The 17,829-nt window shown below is 37.8% G+C and overlaps 1 protein-coding gene across 1 annotated transcript in view; it reads left to right on the forward strand.

Moving 5' to 3' along the window:
- Window positions 1-17,829, forward strand: part of CNTLN (centlein) — a 3,122,808-nt gene that overhangs the window by 2,858,001 nt on the left and 246,978 nt on the right. The window contains exon 25 of the mRNA XM_044061293.1: window positions 5,339-5,416. Coding sequence (XP_043917228.1) covers window positions 5,339-5,416 — 78 coding nt within the window. The remainder of the gene's footprint in view (window positions 1-5,338; window positions 5,417-17,829) is intronic.

Genomic DNA, 17,829 nt, shown 5'->3' on the forward strand with positions numbered 1-17,829 from the left:
CTTAATTTGATCAGTGTCTCTTCCCTGACTCTATATCTGAATGTACCATAACCCTGTTTTTTTTCTCTTACTTCAATTCTTGTGTGTATTATGCTAATTTACTGTTAATTTTTTTCTAAACTGGATAAATTAATTCTCTAAATATTAAATCATTGTAATAGAAGTTGTATCTATTCTTAACAAGTGTTTTCAAATTATGTCTAAATTTTCTATAATTATTAAACTGTAGATGTTTTGTATTATTTGGGCGGCCACGGTGGTGCAGCGGTTAGCGTTGCCACCTCACAGCAAGAGGTTCTCCGGTTCGATCCTTGGCTGGGGTGCCTTCTGTGCAGAGTCTGCATGTCCTTGCTGTGGTTGCATGGGTTTCCTCCGGGTGCTCCGGTTTCCTCCCACATCCCAAAGACGTAGGTGGATTGGACACTCTAAATTGGCCCTCGGTGTGAGTGCGTGCATGTGTGTGCCTTCTGTGGGAAGATTGGGCGCCGGGCTAGCAACTCGACACTGTAAAACTCCACTGCCAATCATGAGCGGACAGGTGATCCGCTGTGGCGACCCTGAACCAGGAAAAGCCAGAAGAAGAAAATGTTTTGTATTATTTGTGAAGATTGTAAAATTATTATTCTTAAAGTGTTTTTTGTAATACTTTGGAGGTTTTCGCCGTGGGCTCCACTAAAAATGAGCATCTACCCAATCGGGCTGTCCTGGTAATCAGTTGTCATTAAATAAATAAATGCCACCCATCTTCTTCAGTTTCAAGGGTGTCAGTGATTTTGCTCCTTGATTCTTTTGCTTTCAGAATTTCTCATTACAGTCAATAAATAGTGGAAAAAATAACATAAAAAAATGTATTGCCAGTGTGTTCTTGAAGTTATTCTCCATCCCATGAGCAGACCATTGTGACTCCTCGAGCTTTTATCTTTCTCTAAGATAAGATACCTTTTTCTAAGGTAAGCTCACACCTTCCATGAGAGCACTGCAAGTATACACTCTAAAGCATATCCGCTGTGTATTTTCCTAGAATATTATGTACCTAGACTTTAAATTTTGAATCTGTAGCACTTTTGTTACTCTCCCTTGCATTGCATTGAACAGTGATTACTGTACATACTATAACATACTGTTATTATTTATTATATTTTTTTATTTTACATTTCTTAACTGGGAAAGTCCACTGGAAACTGGTCCTTTTTCAGTGGAGGCCCGGGGAGAAAAGCTCCACAAAATAACAATAAAGTACATAGGTGGATAGTTATACATAATAGTGTCAAGAAAGAAAACAGTATACACAATAATTGTGAACATGCACACGTTCTGGGTTTAGCCCCAGTCAGTTGATAGTCCATGGTACTAGAGGCAGCCAAAGGTTGCGTTAAAGATGGCTGACCGCCTTCCTCAATGTTGGCATTCTGCTGTTGACTCATATCACCAATTTTATCTGAATTATTCTCTGCAGCCAATACACTAGAGCTCTGTTCCCCATTTTAAGAGGTATCAGGGACACCCCTTCTTACTCTGGGCAAAACAAAAATGTGACCGGAAGAAAAATCATTAAAATCTCTAATTTCTTTCTTTTTGTACATTGTAACTTCACACGAACCTAAAGTTTAAGGATAGGATCTTTAGCCATCTTTATGACATTAGGGTAGGCAATGAGAAGAATTCCTTAGCAAAACATGTTAAGGAAAACACGGATCATATTTTTTTCTTTTAGAGTGCTTCATATTATACAAATGATTGGCGTGGGGGAAGGTGATTTAGTTAACATCACTGAACAAGCTGAACTACAGTGGATTTTGAGACTACAGGCTGCTAGACACCCAGGTCTAGTGGATGTATTTCCTTAAGACCAGCCCTGAAAGGGCATACATTAGCTTAGAGTGATAATTAAGCATGTGTTCTAATATCTAAATGTGATTGGCTGTTTAGCCTTTTAAATGTATGTTTTTTGTAACTGTATGATATGAAGAAGCATTTGGTGAAATGCGAAAGCGTTCATCTTTGTTTTTATTAAAGTACTTGGATGCTATCAGCTGTGGTGGTTGTATTAGTTTTATTCTTCTTATACAAAAACATGAGCTGTTATGTTATTTATAAGTACATCTGTGTCCTGCATCATTCTTTGTAAATGTTTAGATGACTACTCCAGGATTACTTGGGTTCATCCAATCCTTGGTGGCCAGTCCTGCATTGCTGTGTTTTCAGAGAGTTGTTCACCACTGCACTTCCATAGTTTGCCTTCCCTTCTGCACAGTGTTGTCTGCACTTCACTTGTGAATCATGGACAGTGCTGTGAATCCCTGCTTGCATGCCACCTCCTCCTGCACATATGCAGTTGCTTATTTCCCTACACTGTGATATACCAAGGAGCCTAATGGTGCTTTATGAATTGTACAGGTAAGATAGACAGATATTGCATGCATACCATGCTCTACTCAATTGCTTATCATGTTTATGAATAGCAACCAGGGGTGTAGCAGTACACTGTGGGTCGTAATTACTTTCACCATAATACAGAGGAGTACTACACAGCAGAAAACAAATTAAAAAAAATAAAATGTCCTTCCAGCTAAAATACCATGATCTAGTAAGCAATATTAGGACATGTGGTGTACTTGCTGATTCTTAGTGAGTAATACAATTTAAGACAGAAAGCAAATACTAAGATACTGGCTTTTGAAGTTTTAGGCACTTCCTGTACTATTTAATTGCAACCTTCAAATAATTCCCATTCTTAAGCAGCACAGACTACTATATTCTAAAGTGACAAAGGCATGATTAGTCCATGTCCACCTATGGGACTAGCAGTGCCACAAGGCAACTGCACAATCTTGGTTTTAGTGTTCCCTCCTTGAAGTCCAAAAGTTGGGCTTAAAAAGAAGCATCTTGTCCACAAAATGGTAATGACTGCCAAGGGGCAGAGAAGCATACTCCTTCCTCCTTGGCAACTGATGGTTTGTAGAGGAGTGATCCCTGTACCCCCACCCCTCCACCAAGGTCCAGCAGTGTGAACACCATACCCTTCTTTGGGGTGACATTAATGGCAGAAGTGTGGGCTGGATAAGAGATGCCAAAAGCCAAGATTGCATTTTACCATATACAGCGGCAAGCACCATGCCCCAGATGACATATGCCAGCATTCCAGATGTCTGCAGCCCTACTTAACCTTTCCATTGTTAAGGTATGGCAAATTATGCTTTTGCTGGATGATTCCAAGTCTGCTGTGCTGGTAGGCAGAAACAGCATTTTAGTATACTGGCCATTTAAAAGATCGTATACAGGTACTGACATACTGACAAGACATATGCTAGAGAAACAACACAAAGAGCAAGTGTTTGGATGTCATTATAAAGCTGTTTAATATGTGCTCTACATATATTAGATACATGGATTTACATTTATATAATTGAGCACAGATGGTAGCATTTTCTTACCTCAACACTCCTGTCTTACATAATCTATGAGAACATTACACAGGATACAGTATTTCTTTCCTGTGCTTTCTCTTGGTATTTTATCATTTTTCACACTGTGAAAAATTCCAACTTTTAAAATCATAAAAGAAAACAAGAATAAAGCAGGTTACTGTTGCAGCAAATCTTTAAGAACAAATGCCCATGTAAAGAAGAGGAAGAAGTTTTTTGACAGATGCCAGACCATCATTTAGCAGGTGTCCAAGGGAAAAGACTAGGCAGGCATATTACTAGTGAAAAAGTGTAACACATTTTCTTATTTACTGCACTGACTGGTATGTGTACAATCAATTTATGTTTCACTCATCTTTGGGTTATTCATACTTAAATTATAAGGGCTAAGTAGGAATGTGTGGCTGAGCTTTTAAATATCCTCTTAGATCAATAACCCAGTGATTGCCTATGAACCTATATTGCATGGTGTCTGTTCTGAAAACTTTAGTTGGGTCATCTCACTGTTTATTCTCTCTCTGTTACTTCTCTGCTCTTTATAGATTTCATAGCATTTATATTTGTTGGGCTGCACCTCATTTATTTCTTGCTTGCTTAAGATTCCTAACACTGTTTCCTTAGCAGATTGGTTTCTATTTTCCTCTGTCCATAAGCCTTGTTGGCTTTGTCTTTTTAATGGACAGTTCTGTCAGTTGGTTTCTTATCTGTACATTTTTTTCAAGCTAACATGAATGTAGTAAAAAATCCAAAAACTAACAAATTGTGTAATTGAACAAAAAAACTGCAAAAAACACAAAAAGACAGGTGGAGACACTGAAAATTCCCTTTGTGAAAAGTTTAATACCACTGGTTAAGCGCTTTCGACCAGAACAAAGGCCTTCATCAGAACATCATATTTCTCTCTCTGTCTTCCCACTTTCCCATCCCCCCCCAGCATTTTTGCTGTAGTCTGTCACCATTACAGCCGACACTTAACACAAGTATTTGTATCTTACAATATCCTTTCTTACTTTCCTTAACATTTACATTAGCTTCATACTTATAACTCTCTGGTTCTGTTTTGCCAATATATTTTACTTCTTGTTCTTATTCATAGTTTCTTTTTGTCTCCCCCTTATATTTGTGCATTCCATATATATTTCATATTGTTATGTTTTATAATATTTTTTTTTACTTGCTATCTTTTTTAACCTTGTGTGTGTTATTTTGCTAATTTGATCATTGGGATGTATCTGAGAGTGAGTTTGCAGAGATTTGTAATTATAAGCACTTTTATTCATTTTTATACATTTTTGTTTTCAGTATTGGCTTTATTTAACTCATAAAAAACACAATTCAAAGGGGAACACCAAAGTGTACAAACTCACAAAAGAAAGGAACCACAGCAGATTGGTCAAATAATTAGCTCACACACACAAAAAGACATGACTGGAGATTACAGAATCTTTGTCACAACTGCACTTTGTTTCTCCTCTAATGTTGCTTAGTTTTGAGATGCAGGAACACTAACTTAAGTTTATGTTTGCAGTCTGTTCCACTTGAAATAAACTGAGCCAATTTTAATTCATGCTAAAAAGAGAGCCCGTCATACATTTGGGTACAGATATTTTGTAACCCGTAGCCTTGCAGAATCAGGTGGATGACTTCAGTTTTCACTGCCATATCATTATATAGAATGTGTGATAGAAGTCTATTTCACAAGGTAATAGCCAGCACGTATTGGATAGAAACTTCCAGCTGAGTTGATTTCAGTAAGACAAAAAAAGACGTTGTTGTAGTCTATTATAAATGTTAAGTGAGCAGCTGTTGATTGAATTCACAACACTATGTCAAGCTTATTTTACATTATTTGCACTTGCCATCCTTTAAGATGTACCACTGTGTTTCAGTGTACTGTCTGTTTTCTTACTTAGAATTTAGAATCAGGAGACGCAACTAGAAGAAATGACCAGGAATGGCAGAAGAAAATACAGAAACTTCTTGAAGGGCAGGTAGTATGAAGTATATATGTTTTGTTTTTATTTCTTTTATAGTGTTTGTTTCATATGTTAGAAATGCTGATTATGTGGAGTGTGTGTCCCAGAATTTACCAAGTCTTTGGGTTCTGCAATGTATTTTTTATTTAATTTTACAGTCTTTATAGTTCTTGAAATGCTTGCTTTGTTAAATTCAGGGAGTGGCAAGGCACACACATGTATGCGCAAGTATTAAAATATAAAGTATTTTAACTGTGTATGAGGCATTTGTTGCATACTGAGCAGTAAAGCTGACATAGCCTGAGGAAGAGATACTGATCCAGCTAGTATCAGCATTCAAGATACATTATTAAATAAAACAGACATAGTATTCTGCCAGAGATGACGAATTTCAGGTGCAGTATTTCAGTTTTAAAAGTACGAACAAATGGCAACTCTGGACTACAATGTGTCCAAAGTAATTAACTGAAAAGTCAAAGCCATGTAACATTTTTAGAATACTGTAAATGTAAACTCCTTGCATAGCCAAAACCAAAATAATATGTCAGTAGCTGTTAAATTAATGTGTTATTGTTGTTTGTTTACTTTGACATATGTATGTTAAGATAGCTGGTAATGCATCTTTGAGAAAGTAAGGATTGCATAGATCATGTTACCCATTTTTAAAGTTAGCTCTCATTCATCCCACGTGAGGCAGTGTTCTTTCTGTAACCTTTGACATGGACTTGTTTTCAGTCAAATCATGTTTTCCTCACAGCTGGACAGCTGTTTATTACAGTGTCTTCCCACATTCTTTACAATATTTTCTACTGAGACCTCGAGCAGCTTGTTAGTGGGAACTAAATATTGATTCGGTGTCCTGTCAATGCAGAAAGAATGAAAAAAATGTCCACCAGGGACATCCTCAAACATATTCTTATCGACATTTTCTGTGCAGCATGGAAAGCTGCACAGAGGATGACAAGGCTGAGAGTAGCCGACATCCCTGAGGGGTCCATTGAGACTGCTGCTGTGACCTGTATGGTACTTTTTTTCTTTTCTTTTAAGTCATTCCTCTTTATGCGCATACTGTCTGCAAGAATACTGTCCCTCTTGTAACTGATCAAGGGTAGTTTATTGGCAGGTAGGAGCCCTGCAGTCAGGCTTTGTTTTGACGCTATTCAGAGCATGTGCCTTGAATCATTTTGATGACGTTTCCCTAAATTTTGTTTGATTTGCAGTTCTTTTATTTTTTTTTTCTAGACTATTTTCTTAAATAATTTATACCTATAGAGTATCTATGGGATAGGATCAAAAACAGCATTATTATATATTTTTTTCCTGCTGCATTGCTTTCTGCAGTATATTGTTCACGTAGTTGTATATACTGGAATCTTCTCAATACTTGTACTTCTTTCTAGATTTTGTGTCAGTATCAAAATAATCTGCATACATTAGAGTGTGTTTTCCAATTTCTTGTTGTAAAACATGTAATGCAACTGCAGGATGCTACACTGTATTTACACCAGGGTTATGTACAGCCCTACTTGATTTGGGAGACCATTAAGTGCTTAAATGTTGGGTCTTTCGGCTTTTCCTGGTTAGGGGTCGCTGTTTAATGTGCCTGCTTAAAGGTGTGTATGGCTAGGCATCTTATGGTTCCTGTGTACTTGTATTTTAGTAAGATTAGTAGTACACTGCATCTATTTTTTATCAAGTTTAGCAACTTAAATAGAGGGTATCCTTATTTGCATTTGTAGTCTGCTTGCTTGCTTGTTTGGTTTTTTTTTCTTTATCCTTTTTCCCCTTTGCCTGCCAAACATCAAGCAATCACCAGTCAGGCTATGCCTTTTCCTTCCCCCATGAGGGGAATATGCAGTACCATTCAGGGATTAGAACCATATGGGGAAACCATTATTTATCCAGTCATGAGGGTTGTTTGTGCCCTCACTGGCATCTTGGCAATTGTGGATGCTTCTTTGCCCCCCCCAACCCCACCCCTGATTGGAGAGTTGTGTGTGTGGTCCCAATAAACATGTGACTGTTTGCTTCCACAGACCCTCTAATGAAGTCTGCTTTCAAGAGGTGGCTTAAAAAGGTGGCTTAAAAAGTGAAAGCCCACCATCAAGACATGCACTGCACTGTCCATACCTCTTCAGAGAGATTTAGCATACATGTGTCCTGTTCTGCCCACCATTCCCCTGTGATGGGCTCACCCATCCCTAGTTGCCTGTGCCATCAACACACTAATCAAACTCTGGTCACATGAGCCATGGTCAGGGCTTAATCCTTCTACATCAGTAGCACAGGCTTGTATCTGTTGTTAGTAACTGCATTATTTTTTATGGCTGATTAATTCTTCTTGCCCATTGAGTTCTTTTTATACTAAGCTGCCCTTTCTCTCATAGTGTATTTCATAGACTTGTATTGTCTAATTAGCAAGCTTGGCATTTATATTTTATAAAACAGTTCAACCCAGTGTGTGAGACTGATTGACTTGCACTTTTCTCAATTCTGCTTTTGTGGTTAAAAAAAGAATTCTAAGCACAAATGGCACCTATATTGTTTGTTTATTCCTGTCTCTTCTCCATAAACTACCAGTTGGACTTGTTGCTAATTACACAGCTCCATAAAATATGCATGACTCAGAAACAGTCCTACCATAAAGTTGGACAAGTATGTTAAATCCAGCAGTGTACTTATCCAAAGTAGGTATTGTGATATGTCAACATATACTGCATCTGTGGAAGAGTCAGTTAAAAGTTTAAAACTAAAGATAAGAGTTAAACAAGAAAAGATTTAGCAACTTGAATATTTATGTGAGAAGTAATGTATGTAGTAACAGTCATTAGAACACATTACATAAGACAGTACGTATACAGCTATCAAGATAATGAGGTCTGCTACCTGTACTATAAGTTTCTAATCTTCATGTTCATTGTCATCCCTTTCTATCTCCCTAACACAGTATTATGCACTGTTATCATGTATTCCCTGTCCCTTCTGGTCCGTAATGAGAAGAGCATCAGCTCCTTTTTTCTACAATCATACACTTTTCTCTCTGCTGAACACACCCTGCTGGTGTCTATTCTCTGGTCTTCTTCCAGCAGCCAGATATCCCTTTCCCTGTAATAAAGAACTGCATGCTTTAACCATGGTGTGGCCTAACTATGCCCCATTATAGCAGAAGTATTACTTCTTTGCTTCTCGGGATTATTCCTCTAATGGTCCTCCTCCATCATTCTGTTTGCTGCTGCTACCGCCCTCTTACCGTGTTCCTAGTCGTCCAGTCCTGCTTAATGAAACACAACTAGGTCCTTTTCCTATTTTCTCAGCATTAGTCTACTTGCCCTGCTGGCTGTTCACACCACGGTTGTAATGGCCAAAATGCATAACTTTACATTTGGTTACACTGAAGCTCAGTTGCTATCTTTCTGCCCAGTTGGTCGGCTTTTCCTCTTTTATTCCTACAACGTCCTTGTTATTACAAACTTCTCTGTCCTACCCTTCAGTGTGCTGTATTCCAGTTCCTGAGTTTCATTCTCCCTATATGTAGATTTCTTAGCAGCCACTTCTGTGGAACAGAATTAAAGACCTTGCCCAGATAGACAATTTCTGGCAGTACTAGATTGTCAAGTTTTTTCATAACCTAGATTCAAAATTGGATCTAATTCAGTCACATTCTCAAGTTGATTGGGCCTCGATTTAACATCTCATCTGAAGAATGACTCTCTGAGGAGCACCCCCCCCCCCCCATGCCACATTGCATTTTCAGAAGTCAATCTACTTGGGCTGGGAATAGAATCCACAGCCATCTGCAGCAAAGGCAAGTGTGCTTTCTGCAGTGCATTACTGACACATCTGGATGCAGCTCTGTTCATCTTATTTTATTTTATAAAAAAAAGTGGCACATATAACCAATACCATAGCATAGTAAAGTTGGCTGAGTACATTAAAAGATATATCACTGTAAACACAGCTGGAAATATCATAGCATAGTAAAGATGCGTGAGTACATTAAAAGATATATCACTGTAAACACAGCTGGCAATTAATCAGTAAAGCACCAAAACGCTCAGCACATTCAAGCAGAAACAGATAACAAGGTGGTCATAACATCCCTGTGTTCTTCCCTTATAAGACCCATTATTGAGTACAGTGCCCCTTTCAGCATGTACCTCACAAACTACATGCAGCAGCTGAAGAGACCGCAGAGGTTCCTCATCAGGAGAATCCAGGGCCTCAAACATCTACCCTACACAGATAGGCCAAAGGCCATGTCCCTCTACTCAGTCTCCTACAGACTCCTCAGTGGTGACCTCTGGCATACAAAGCAATGTCAGACCCCGCCTTGATGGGACTGCTGCATATTTGCAATTCAAGCCCCACTCGAGTAACCCGCATGAGTGACTTGTTCGTGGGAAATATTTGTGTTCCAGATACTCCGACTTTTGTGGAATAGACTCCCTCTCCACGTCAAGCAGAGTACCTCATTAACCCTTTTTAAGAGCAACCTGGATAACTGGATGGGGAACAGAAAATACACCCCTGGGATTCCACCTGTCTCCCTGCTGGACAGTGGCATCTGGTGCTGACTTGTTGGAACATGGGCTGAATTCTTGGCTAGGCTTGTAAAGCCTCAGGGCCAGTAGCCTAGTAACCTCTATGATCTTATGATCCTAAGGGTACCTGGTGATAGACAAGCCTAAAGTAAAAGTTTTAGTCAGATATTATTGGCAATGTAAAATGAAAGAAATAGAACATAACATTTCTGTGATTCTTGTCCACAATGTCAGAAAACTGTTCTATGTCCTTGAGTCAGTTGATTCCAGTGCCTATTATAGAAGTGCAATTTAAACATGTTGCTAAGAATTGTGGGGCCACTTACAAAATGTGGCAATGGGTATCAGTGTATGCTGCTAATAATGAACTCTGCTATGAAATTTCCATTGCACAAGGCCAGTGCTAAGACCAGTGCTAAGGCTGTTGACAGGGAAATTATACTGTTATTGTCCTAAGTAGGTATCCCTGTAGAGATACTTATCGAACAAGGCATACACTTTAACTCAACTATATTATGTCAGCTGTGCCGTTGCTTTAAGTTTAACAGCTAAAAATGTCATTGTATCATCCATAAACTGATGGCTTAGCAGAGAGATTCCATAAGACCCTGAAACTCATTAAGAAAAGTTATTTAAAGAAGAGACTAAGAACTGGGATCAAGTGTTACCCCACTTACTGTTCACAATAAGAGGGAACACCACAAGCTTCAAATGGGTTTGGCCCATTTGAACACTTGTATGGCAGCATCCCAAAGATCTGTTTCATATTGCTAGAGACTTGGGGGAAGAATAAAAGGCACCATTTAAAAAGTATGATAGAACATCACCATAGTTTACAGGTTACATCCATTGTAAAAAATCACATGCAGAAAGCCCAAGAGATGCCACAAAGTCTATAATTTGAATGTGTCAAAAAACATATTTACTGTGAATCAGAAATCACTACTTTTATTAAGGCAAAAATAAAATCAAGCCTTTTTAAGCACCTTACTTTCAGCAAGTAAGACTGTGTATCTTAGTTGCTGAAAGGTAAGCTCTTAAAGTTTCATTTTATGTTTACCATAATAACTGGTTTCTGTTCCACAGTGCATTATTGAGGTTTTGTTGTATTTTTACATTAATGCTCAGCGTGATGTTATTCTGTTGTCATTTTTGCTTTTGGTGTATAACAACAATGCCTGACTTACAGAATATAACCCAGGAAATCAGATATTAGTTTTATTACCCTCCACAGAGAGCACATTAGACAGCAGAAGAGGGAAAGATCGAACAAATCTATCACATTAATGTATTAAAGCCACAGAAAGAAGTAGAAAGTCCTGTGGTTAGCTTGCAACCTCAAGCTGAAATTTATACAAGAGAGTCTAGAGAATCTCTGATTGAAGTGCTGGTAGAAGAATCATTGTCAAAAGTACAAAAACAAGAAATAGAGAATTTCTAATAAAAATACAGGTGTATTCTCATGGAACTACCTGGGAATTATACTGACAGAAATATAACATGGAGTCAACATCCACAGTAAACATTAGTTTGCAGCCATACGAAGTACCACAGTTACAGAAGCAAGTAGTAAAATAAGTTGTTGAAAAGATACTGAAATTAGGACTAAAAGAAGAGAAGCAGATTACAAGGAGAAGTCCAACACCACTGGTGACCTGATGAAAGTATCAAATTCTGTAATTGAAAAAGCCAAATAACATTTCAAAGTTTGATTGCTATCCCATGCCCCAGAATTGATGAGCTGATGGTGAACTTAGAAAAAGCAAGATACTTAACAATATTACACTTGAAAATGAGTTTTGGTAGACGTAGGTTTCCCTCTCTGCTGAAGAAAAATGGCTTTTGCAATCCCTAATGGTTTATTTCATTACACAGGGTTAACATATGGCTTACATGGATCTCCTGTTACCTTTCAGAGACAAATGGATAAAATACTGAAGCTCCATTCATGATATGCTGCCACTGATCTAGATGACATGGTCATCCATTCAGAGGATTGGGAGTCTGAATCACCAAAAGTACAGGCTGTATTAAAATCTGTAATACAGGCAAGATTAAACATGAAGTCTAAAAAACCTGCTTTGAGCATGGTGGAAACCAAATATTTCAGATATTTCAGAGGATGAGGGATGGTAAAACCGCAGCTACAAAATAGAGGCTATAAGAACTGTCCTGTACCCTGCACTAAAAGGCAATTAAATGTTTTTCTTGGACTAGCAGGGTACTACAAAAATGTATATGTTATGTTGAAGTTATTGTCTTTCTTTTGACAGTTCTAATGCAGGTACAATGGACTCGAAGTAGAAACAACATTAAGTGAACTGAAAAAACAATTGCATTGTTAACCAGTGACCCCAAATTATACTAAGGAATTTGTTCTATATACTGATCATCAGAAGTAGATTTGAGAGGAGTGTTGTCTCATGAGATTCAAGGAGGGGCACACCCTTTGTGCTACATCAGCTAAAAGTTAAGCAGTGCTGAAAAAAATATTCGACTATCAACAGCAAATGATTGGCTGTGAAATGACCTGTCTGTACTTTAAAGTATTCGCTTTAACTTAGACATATTAACCTAATGATAAATTGTGCCCCAATACAATGGATGATTAAACATGAGGATGGCAATGCAAAGTTATGCAGGTGGGCATTAATTAGTTCAGTCAGTCCATATACTGTCACCCATACACCTGGACTGGCTGATATGAAGGCTGATGGTTTGTCTAGGTCCTGCATCCTATTTCCAAGTCTAGAACCAATGGTTTTATGCTTAGAGAGAGGAGATGGGACATGCCATTGGCTCCTGAACTGGGAGGATCATCATGGGGTACTTGATGTATTTCTTTACAATAGCATGTAAGAGTAACAAATAAATATTTAATCTCTATATTATACCAATTAAAGTCACTATTTGTTTCCATCAGATAACGTAACACTTTATTAACAAGGTCTTAGTTTTACTCTGAATGAACTTTAGATCCATTATCAATTTAAAATATTTTATGATTTTGTATATATATATATATATATATATATATATATATATATATATATATATATATATAAGTGAAGAATCAGTGTTACCTATTGGCAAGCAGTACATAATCAGCAAATAAATGATAAATGTACTTCCAAAATTCGGTTATTTTAAATTCTGCTATATTAAGTTTTATTTAACTGTCTAGAGCTTAAACAACAAAAGCAAATAAAAGAGACAAGAAAACTTTTTGTGCCATTCTCTATTTTACTGACTGAGAAAAAAACATCCAGGTTAAGCATTTGAGAATGAGTTTTGATAAATATCAGGGCTCCTGGTGTTGGATGACCCAGTCCAGGCCTGTTATGATTGTAGCCCTAAGTAAGATCTGGTGAAGAGTTTTTGTAGAGCTGGAATGAAGACCTAGGTGAGGCCTGTAGCTGTAAGCTACAATAAACATCTTCATTTTAGAAGGGCTGTGAGAGAGAGAGCCTTTGGGAAGTGCATCTAGTGGAGTTACCTCTAAGGACTGTGGACTTTGCATATAAGCAACTATAAGCTTGTATATAAATAGTGTAAATACTTTAACAATTAACTGTGGAAAACCAAGTGGGCTATTTTTTTAATTATATCTATTAAATAAGCTCATGTTTTACATATTTCTGTTTCCATTGTGCTTTAACAAGTTGGTAATTTGTGTGTGTGTGTGTGTGTGTGTGTGTGTGTGTGTGTGTGTGTGTGTGTGTGTGTGTGTGTGTGTGTGTGTGTGTGTGTGTGTGTGTGTGTAGATAGATAGATAGATATGTTCATCATTCCTACTGCTGCAGTAGCCTTTAGACTAAATGGGTTGTTTCCTTAGCTAGGAAACAAGCAATAGGTCAACCTCACAAAGCTCATGCCACCCCCCCACCACACAAACACACAGCTTCACTTTAACTACCTCTCAACTGTACAGATTTTCACAGAATGTCCAGATTTTGGCCTCGTATTTTTTGGTCCATTTTTCATAAAACTGTTTTTCGAGCAAATTAGTGGTAAATCATTAACGACTGAAGTTAAAAAATAATGACAGACGTTTGAGTTTCAGAGTTCATATCCTTCAGAAAATTTGTGTTAATGCAAAACCTATTATTGTATAAACTTTCTAAGTTTGTAAGAGCAATATTTAAAAATTTTCCCTATTTTTGGGCCTTTGTTTAACTTTTATTGATGGCTTTGTCCAGATTTCTTCCTCTAAGAGGTTGAGAGGTATCTGATTGGCCAGCCTCAAGAAGGGTAATTAGCAGTCAGAATGAAGATTGTTTCAGCTTCAGTAAGCTAAGAGCTTGGTTTTATCATACAAGTCCCATAGGGGAACGCCTCCATACAGAAATTGTTGCCCTTTTATGAAAATATTATTTATTTTCTATTTTTGACTAAAACAGTATCTCGCTTTTAAGAAACCCAATAATTTTTTTTTTTATCAGTGTTGGATGTTGCCTGTCATGGGACTACTGTTTTTATTTTAATATGCTATTTAGCTAATATATGCTATTTTTACCTTAATATGCCCTCTGCTTAAGTAAACTTTTAATTTTCCCATTATTCTGCTTCAGAGAGTCTTGCACAAGATCAGTCAGGACTCTCCCAAAATCTTGTTGGGGATTCCTTTTGGCCCAGACAGCACTGATTCCCTTTTATCTCTCACTTAGCCAGGGGCAATCACTATAACTTACCTTACCAGGTAGACCTTCTCACACAAGACAAGGGATCTATTATCCATCATCACTTGTCCACTCTTCATCTGATGCTGTGGGTGATATGGTTTGGTTCCCTTTTAAGCACTTTTTTTCTGAGGATGTGCTTCGGGTCCTGCAGGAGGCCAGGAAGCCCACTACCAGGAAATCATATTTATCCAAATTGAAGAGATTTTTTAGCTGGTGCCTTTCTCACCATCAGGATCCTCTCTTATTTGTGTGATCTGCTCCATGCTGGGTTGGCATACTCTTCATTTAAAGCTCATCTGTCAGCAGTTTCTGTGCTTGTCTGTCCTTGAATCCTTCTGTGGCCTCCAAATTTAACGTCAAACAGTTTCTTAAAGGCGTCCTTCATTTTAGGCCTCCCAGGAAGCCTATTCCACTTTCCTGGGCCTCAGTTTTGTTCTTGAAAAATTGAGTCAGCCTGCTTTTGAGCCTGCTGCTTCAGCTTCCTTACAGCATTGTACTCGGAAGCCTGTTCTTCTTTTGGATCTAACTACAGCCAAGAGGGTTTCTGATCTTCATGCCTTCATGGCTGTTTTCTTCCTTTCTCAGTTTTTCACAGGAACAGGATGTCTGTTCATATTACTCCTTCTTTTATTCCCATTGTGATCAATGAGTTGTCCCTTAATCAATCTGTTCATCTACCTTCCTTTTTCCCCTTCTCTGCAGTCTGCCAGTGAGAAGGTTCTTCACACCTTGGACTTGCACAGACTGTTCAGATATTATTTGGACAAAACTAAAGTTATTCATAAATCTGAGCAACTTTTTGTTTGTTTTCATCCCAGATCTTTGGGTTTAGCTGTTTCTAAGCAGACCAACACTTCTTGGATATCTGAAGCCATTTCTTTTTTGTTATTCATTTCATGGCAAATGTCTTTCCTCTTCAGTAAAGGCTTACTCTACCAGAACTGTTGCCTTCTGTGATGTTTTTTCAAGGGGCTGGATGGATATGAATTCCATCCTTGAAGCTGCTACTTGGTCTTCTGTCCATACCTTCACTAAGCATTATAAGTTGGGTGTTATTTCCAGGGCTATCCTACTTGGGTTTCTTGAGCATACTTCAGTACCTTCCTCCTCCCAAGTTTCCTTTTGAGCTTTTGTAGTCTTCCTTACATTAGGAATACTGCAACAGTGATATGGAAGGACATAGTACAGTTGTGTAAAACCTTACCATAACAGTAGATATCCTTCTCTTCACTGTTGCAGTATTCACTCTCCCACTAATGCTCCCTTTCTTTTAGCCTGTTCTCCTTGCCCTCCTGGCCGAGGGGATCTTCTCTCTCTGTCTTTTCTCCTTCTGGATGCACATGTTCCTCCTGGTGCCTAAGGACATTCTATTCCTCCTAGAGCTTTTCAGTTTTGAAGTGTGTGCATCCATATATCACCTTTTTGCCCTACACCTTGAGTCAAGAGCATATGTGTGACATAAGGTGCCTGTAGATACTAGAGGCTTTAGTATACTGACCGGACGTTACATACATACATACATACAACTATTTCAAGCATGGGCATTAATGCCTTCTAGCTTGCCAATATACCAAAACACTTGCTCCCATAATAAGTGTCCAGGCTGTTCTTAAAAATATCTAAGCTAGTACTTGCTTTAATGTAATTTGGCAGTCTGTTCCATGTATCAGCTACTCTGCCAGAGAAACAATTAGTACACTTCTCATTCCTATAGAATCTTTTTTAATTTCTCCAAATCTTTTTGATTTCTAATACCATGACAGGAATGGACCCTATTCCTAAGTCAAAGTATGATTAAAGTTAATGAAATTAGCATTGTTTCAGTCTTTGATGTCAGCTAAAAGTGCTCTTTCCAGCACCCACAATGTGCTCAGTAATGACCCCTTCTGCAATTTGTATGGAATTACATGTATTGGTAACATATCTAAATACGATTGTAGATTCTTTTTTATAAGACCCATTGCTCCTACTACTATTGGAATTGTCTGGGTATTTTTCTTCCACATTGCTCCCATTTCTGTCTGCAAATCTTGATATTTTATGACTTTGTATTTCTCTGTATACAAGACGTCGTAATTACTGGTTGTAGCAATTTCAATGTTCAATGCTACTTTTTTCTTTTCATGGATCACCATATCTGGTTTTCTCGCATCTGTCTTTTGAACTGTTAGTAATGGTTGATTCCCATGTGATGTAGACTTCATCATTTTCTTTGATGCTTTGTGGTTCATGTTGTCAGTGTTTTTTAGCCACTTCAATACAATAATGTTTGCACAATCCCAAGTGCAACAGTCTTGCCACATTATTGCGCCTTTCAGTATACAATCCCTCTGCCATTAGTATGTCACAACCAGCAACAAGGTGTGCGACTGTTTCCAATCCTGTTTTACAAAACCTACATTTGTCTATTTCTCCCACATGTTCAATGGACTTTGTAAGTCAATGTGTGCATAACTCATCGTCTTGGGCTGTCAGTATTAACCTTTCATCTTTTGATTTGAATTCGCCTCTCCTTAACCATTCCTGCATTCGAACCTCATCAACATGAGATTTTTCCAGAAGTTTTCTATACCTGCAACTATATTTATGCAGTTTCCACATTTCCTGCGTTCTTATCTGATCCTTCACCTTATATTCTTTCTTTTTTTGTTTTTTGGCACATTCAGTTGCTGCCTGATTTTTATCTACTTCTGGTTTGATTTCCATTCCTGCTTGATGCCGATATTCTTTTGCAAGACTAAGCAGGGAAGTCATCTTAGATTTATTCCCCTCATGTTTCAAAACTTTCACTTATGTTTGGATCGTGTGAGGTCAGCATATATGTATGCATTCCCACAATTGCAGATCTATACATGTAATCAATTTCAGGGAGGCCCATACCTCCTTTGAAACGGGGAATATATAATCTTGGTATACACTGATTTATATAAATCATTTGCTGAGCATGAAGCATTCTTTTTGTTTGTCTGTTTAATCTATCCAACATGTTTTGGAACCAGTCAGTCACTCCAAAACTGTAAGTTAGGACAGAAAGAGCAACTTGGTTTATAACTTGAATTTTGTTCCTAGATGTCAACGCTGTTTTCAGGATTAATTTAAGTCTTCTAAAATAATAATTACTAAGTTTTATTCACATTTGTTTATGTTTTATTGTTGATCCTTCAGCAATTCCCAAATATTTGTACACTCCCTCTTGACTCAAGTT

The sequence above is a fragment of the Protopterus annectens genome, chromosome 2.part0 (genome assembly GCF_019279795.1).
Source record: "Protopterus annectens isolate FY-2018-M chromosome 2.part0, PAN1.0, whole genome shotgun sequence".
Classification (NCBI taxonomy): Eukaryota; Metazoa; Chordata; order Ceratodontiformes; family Protopteridae; genus Protopterus; species Protopterus annectens.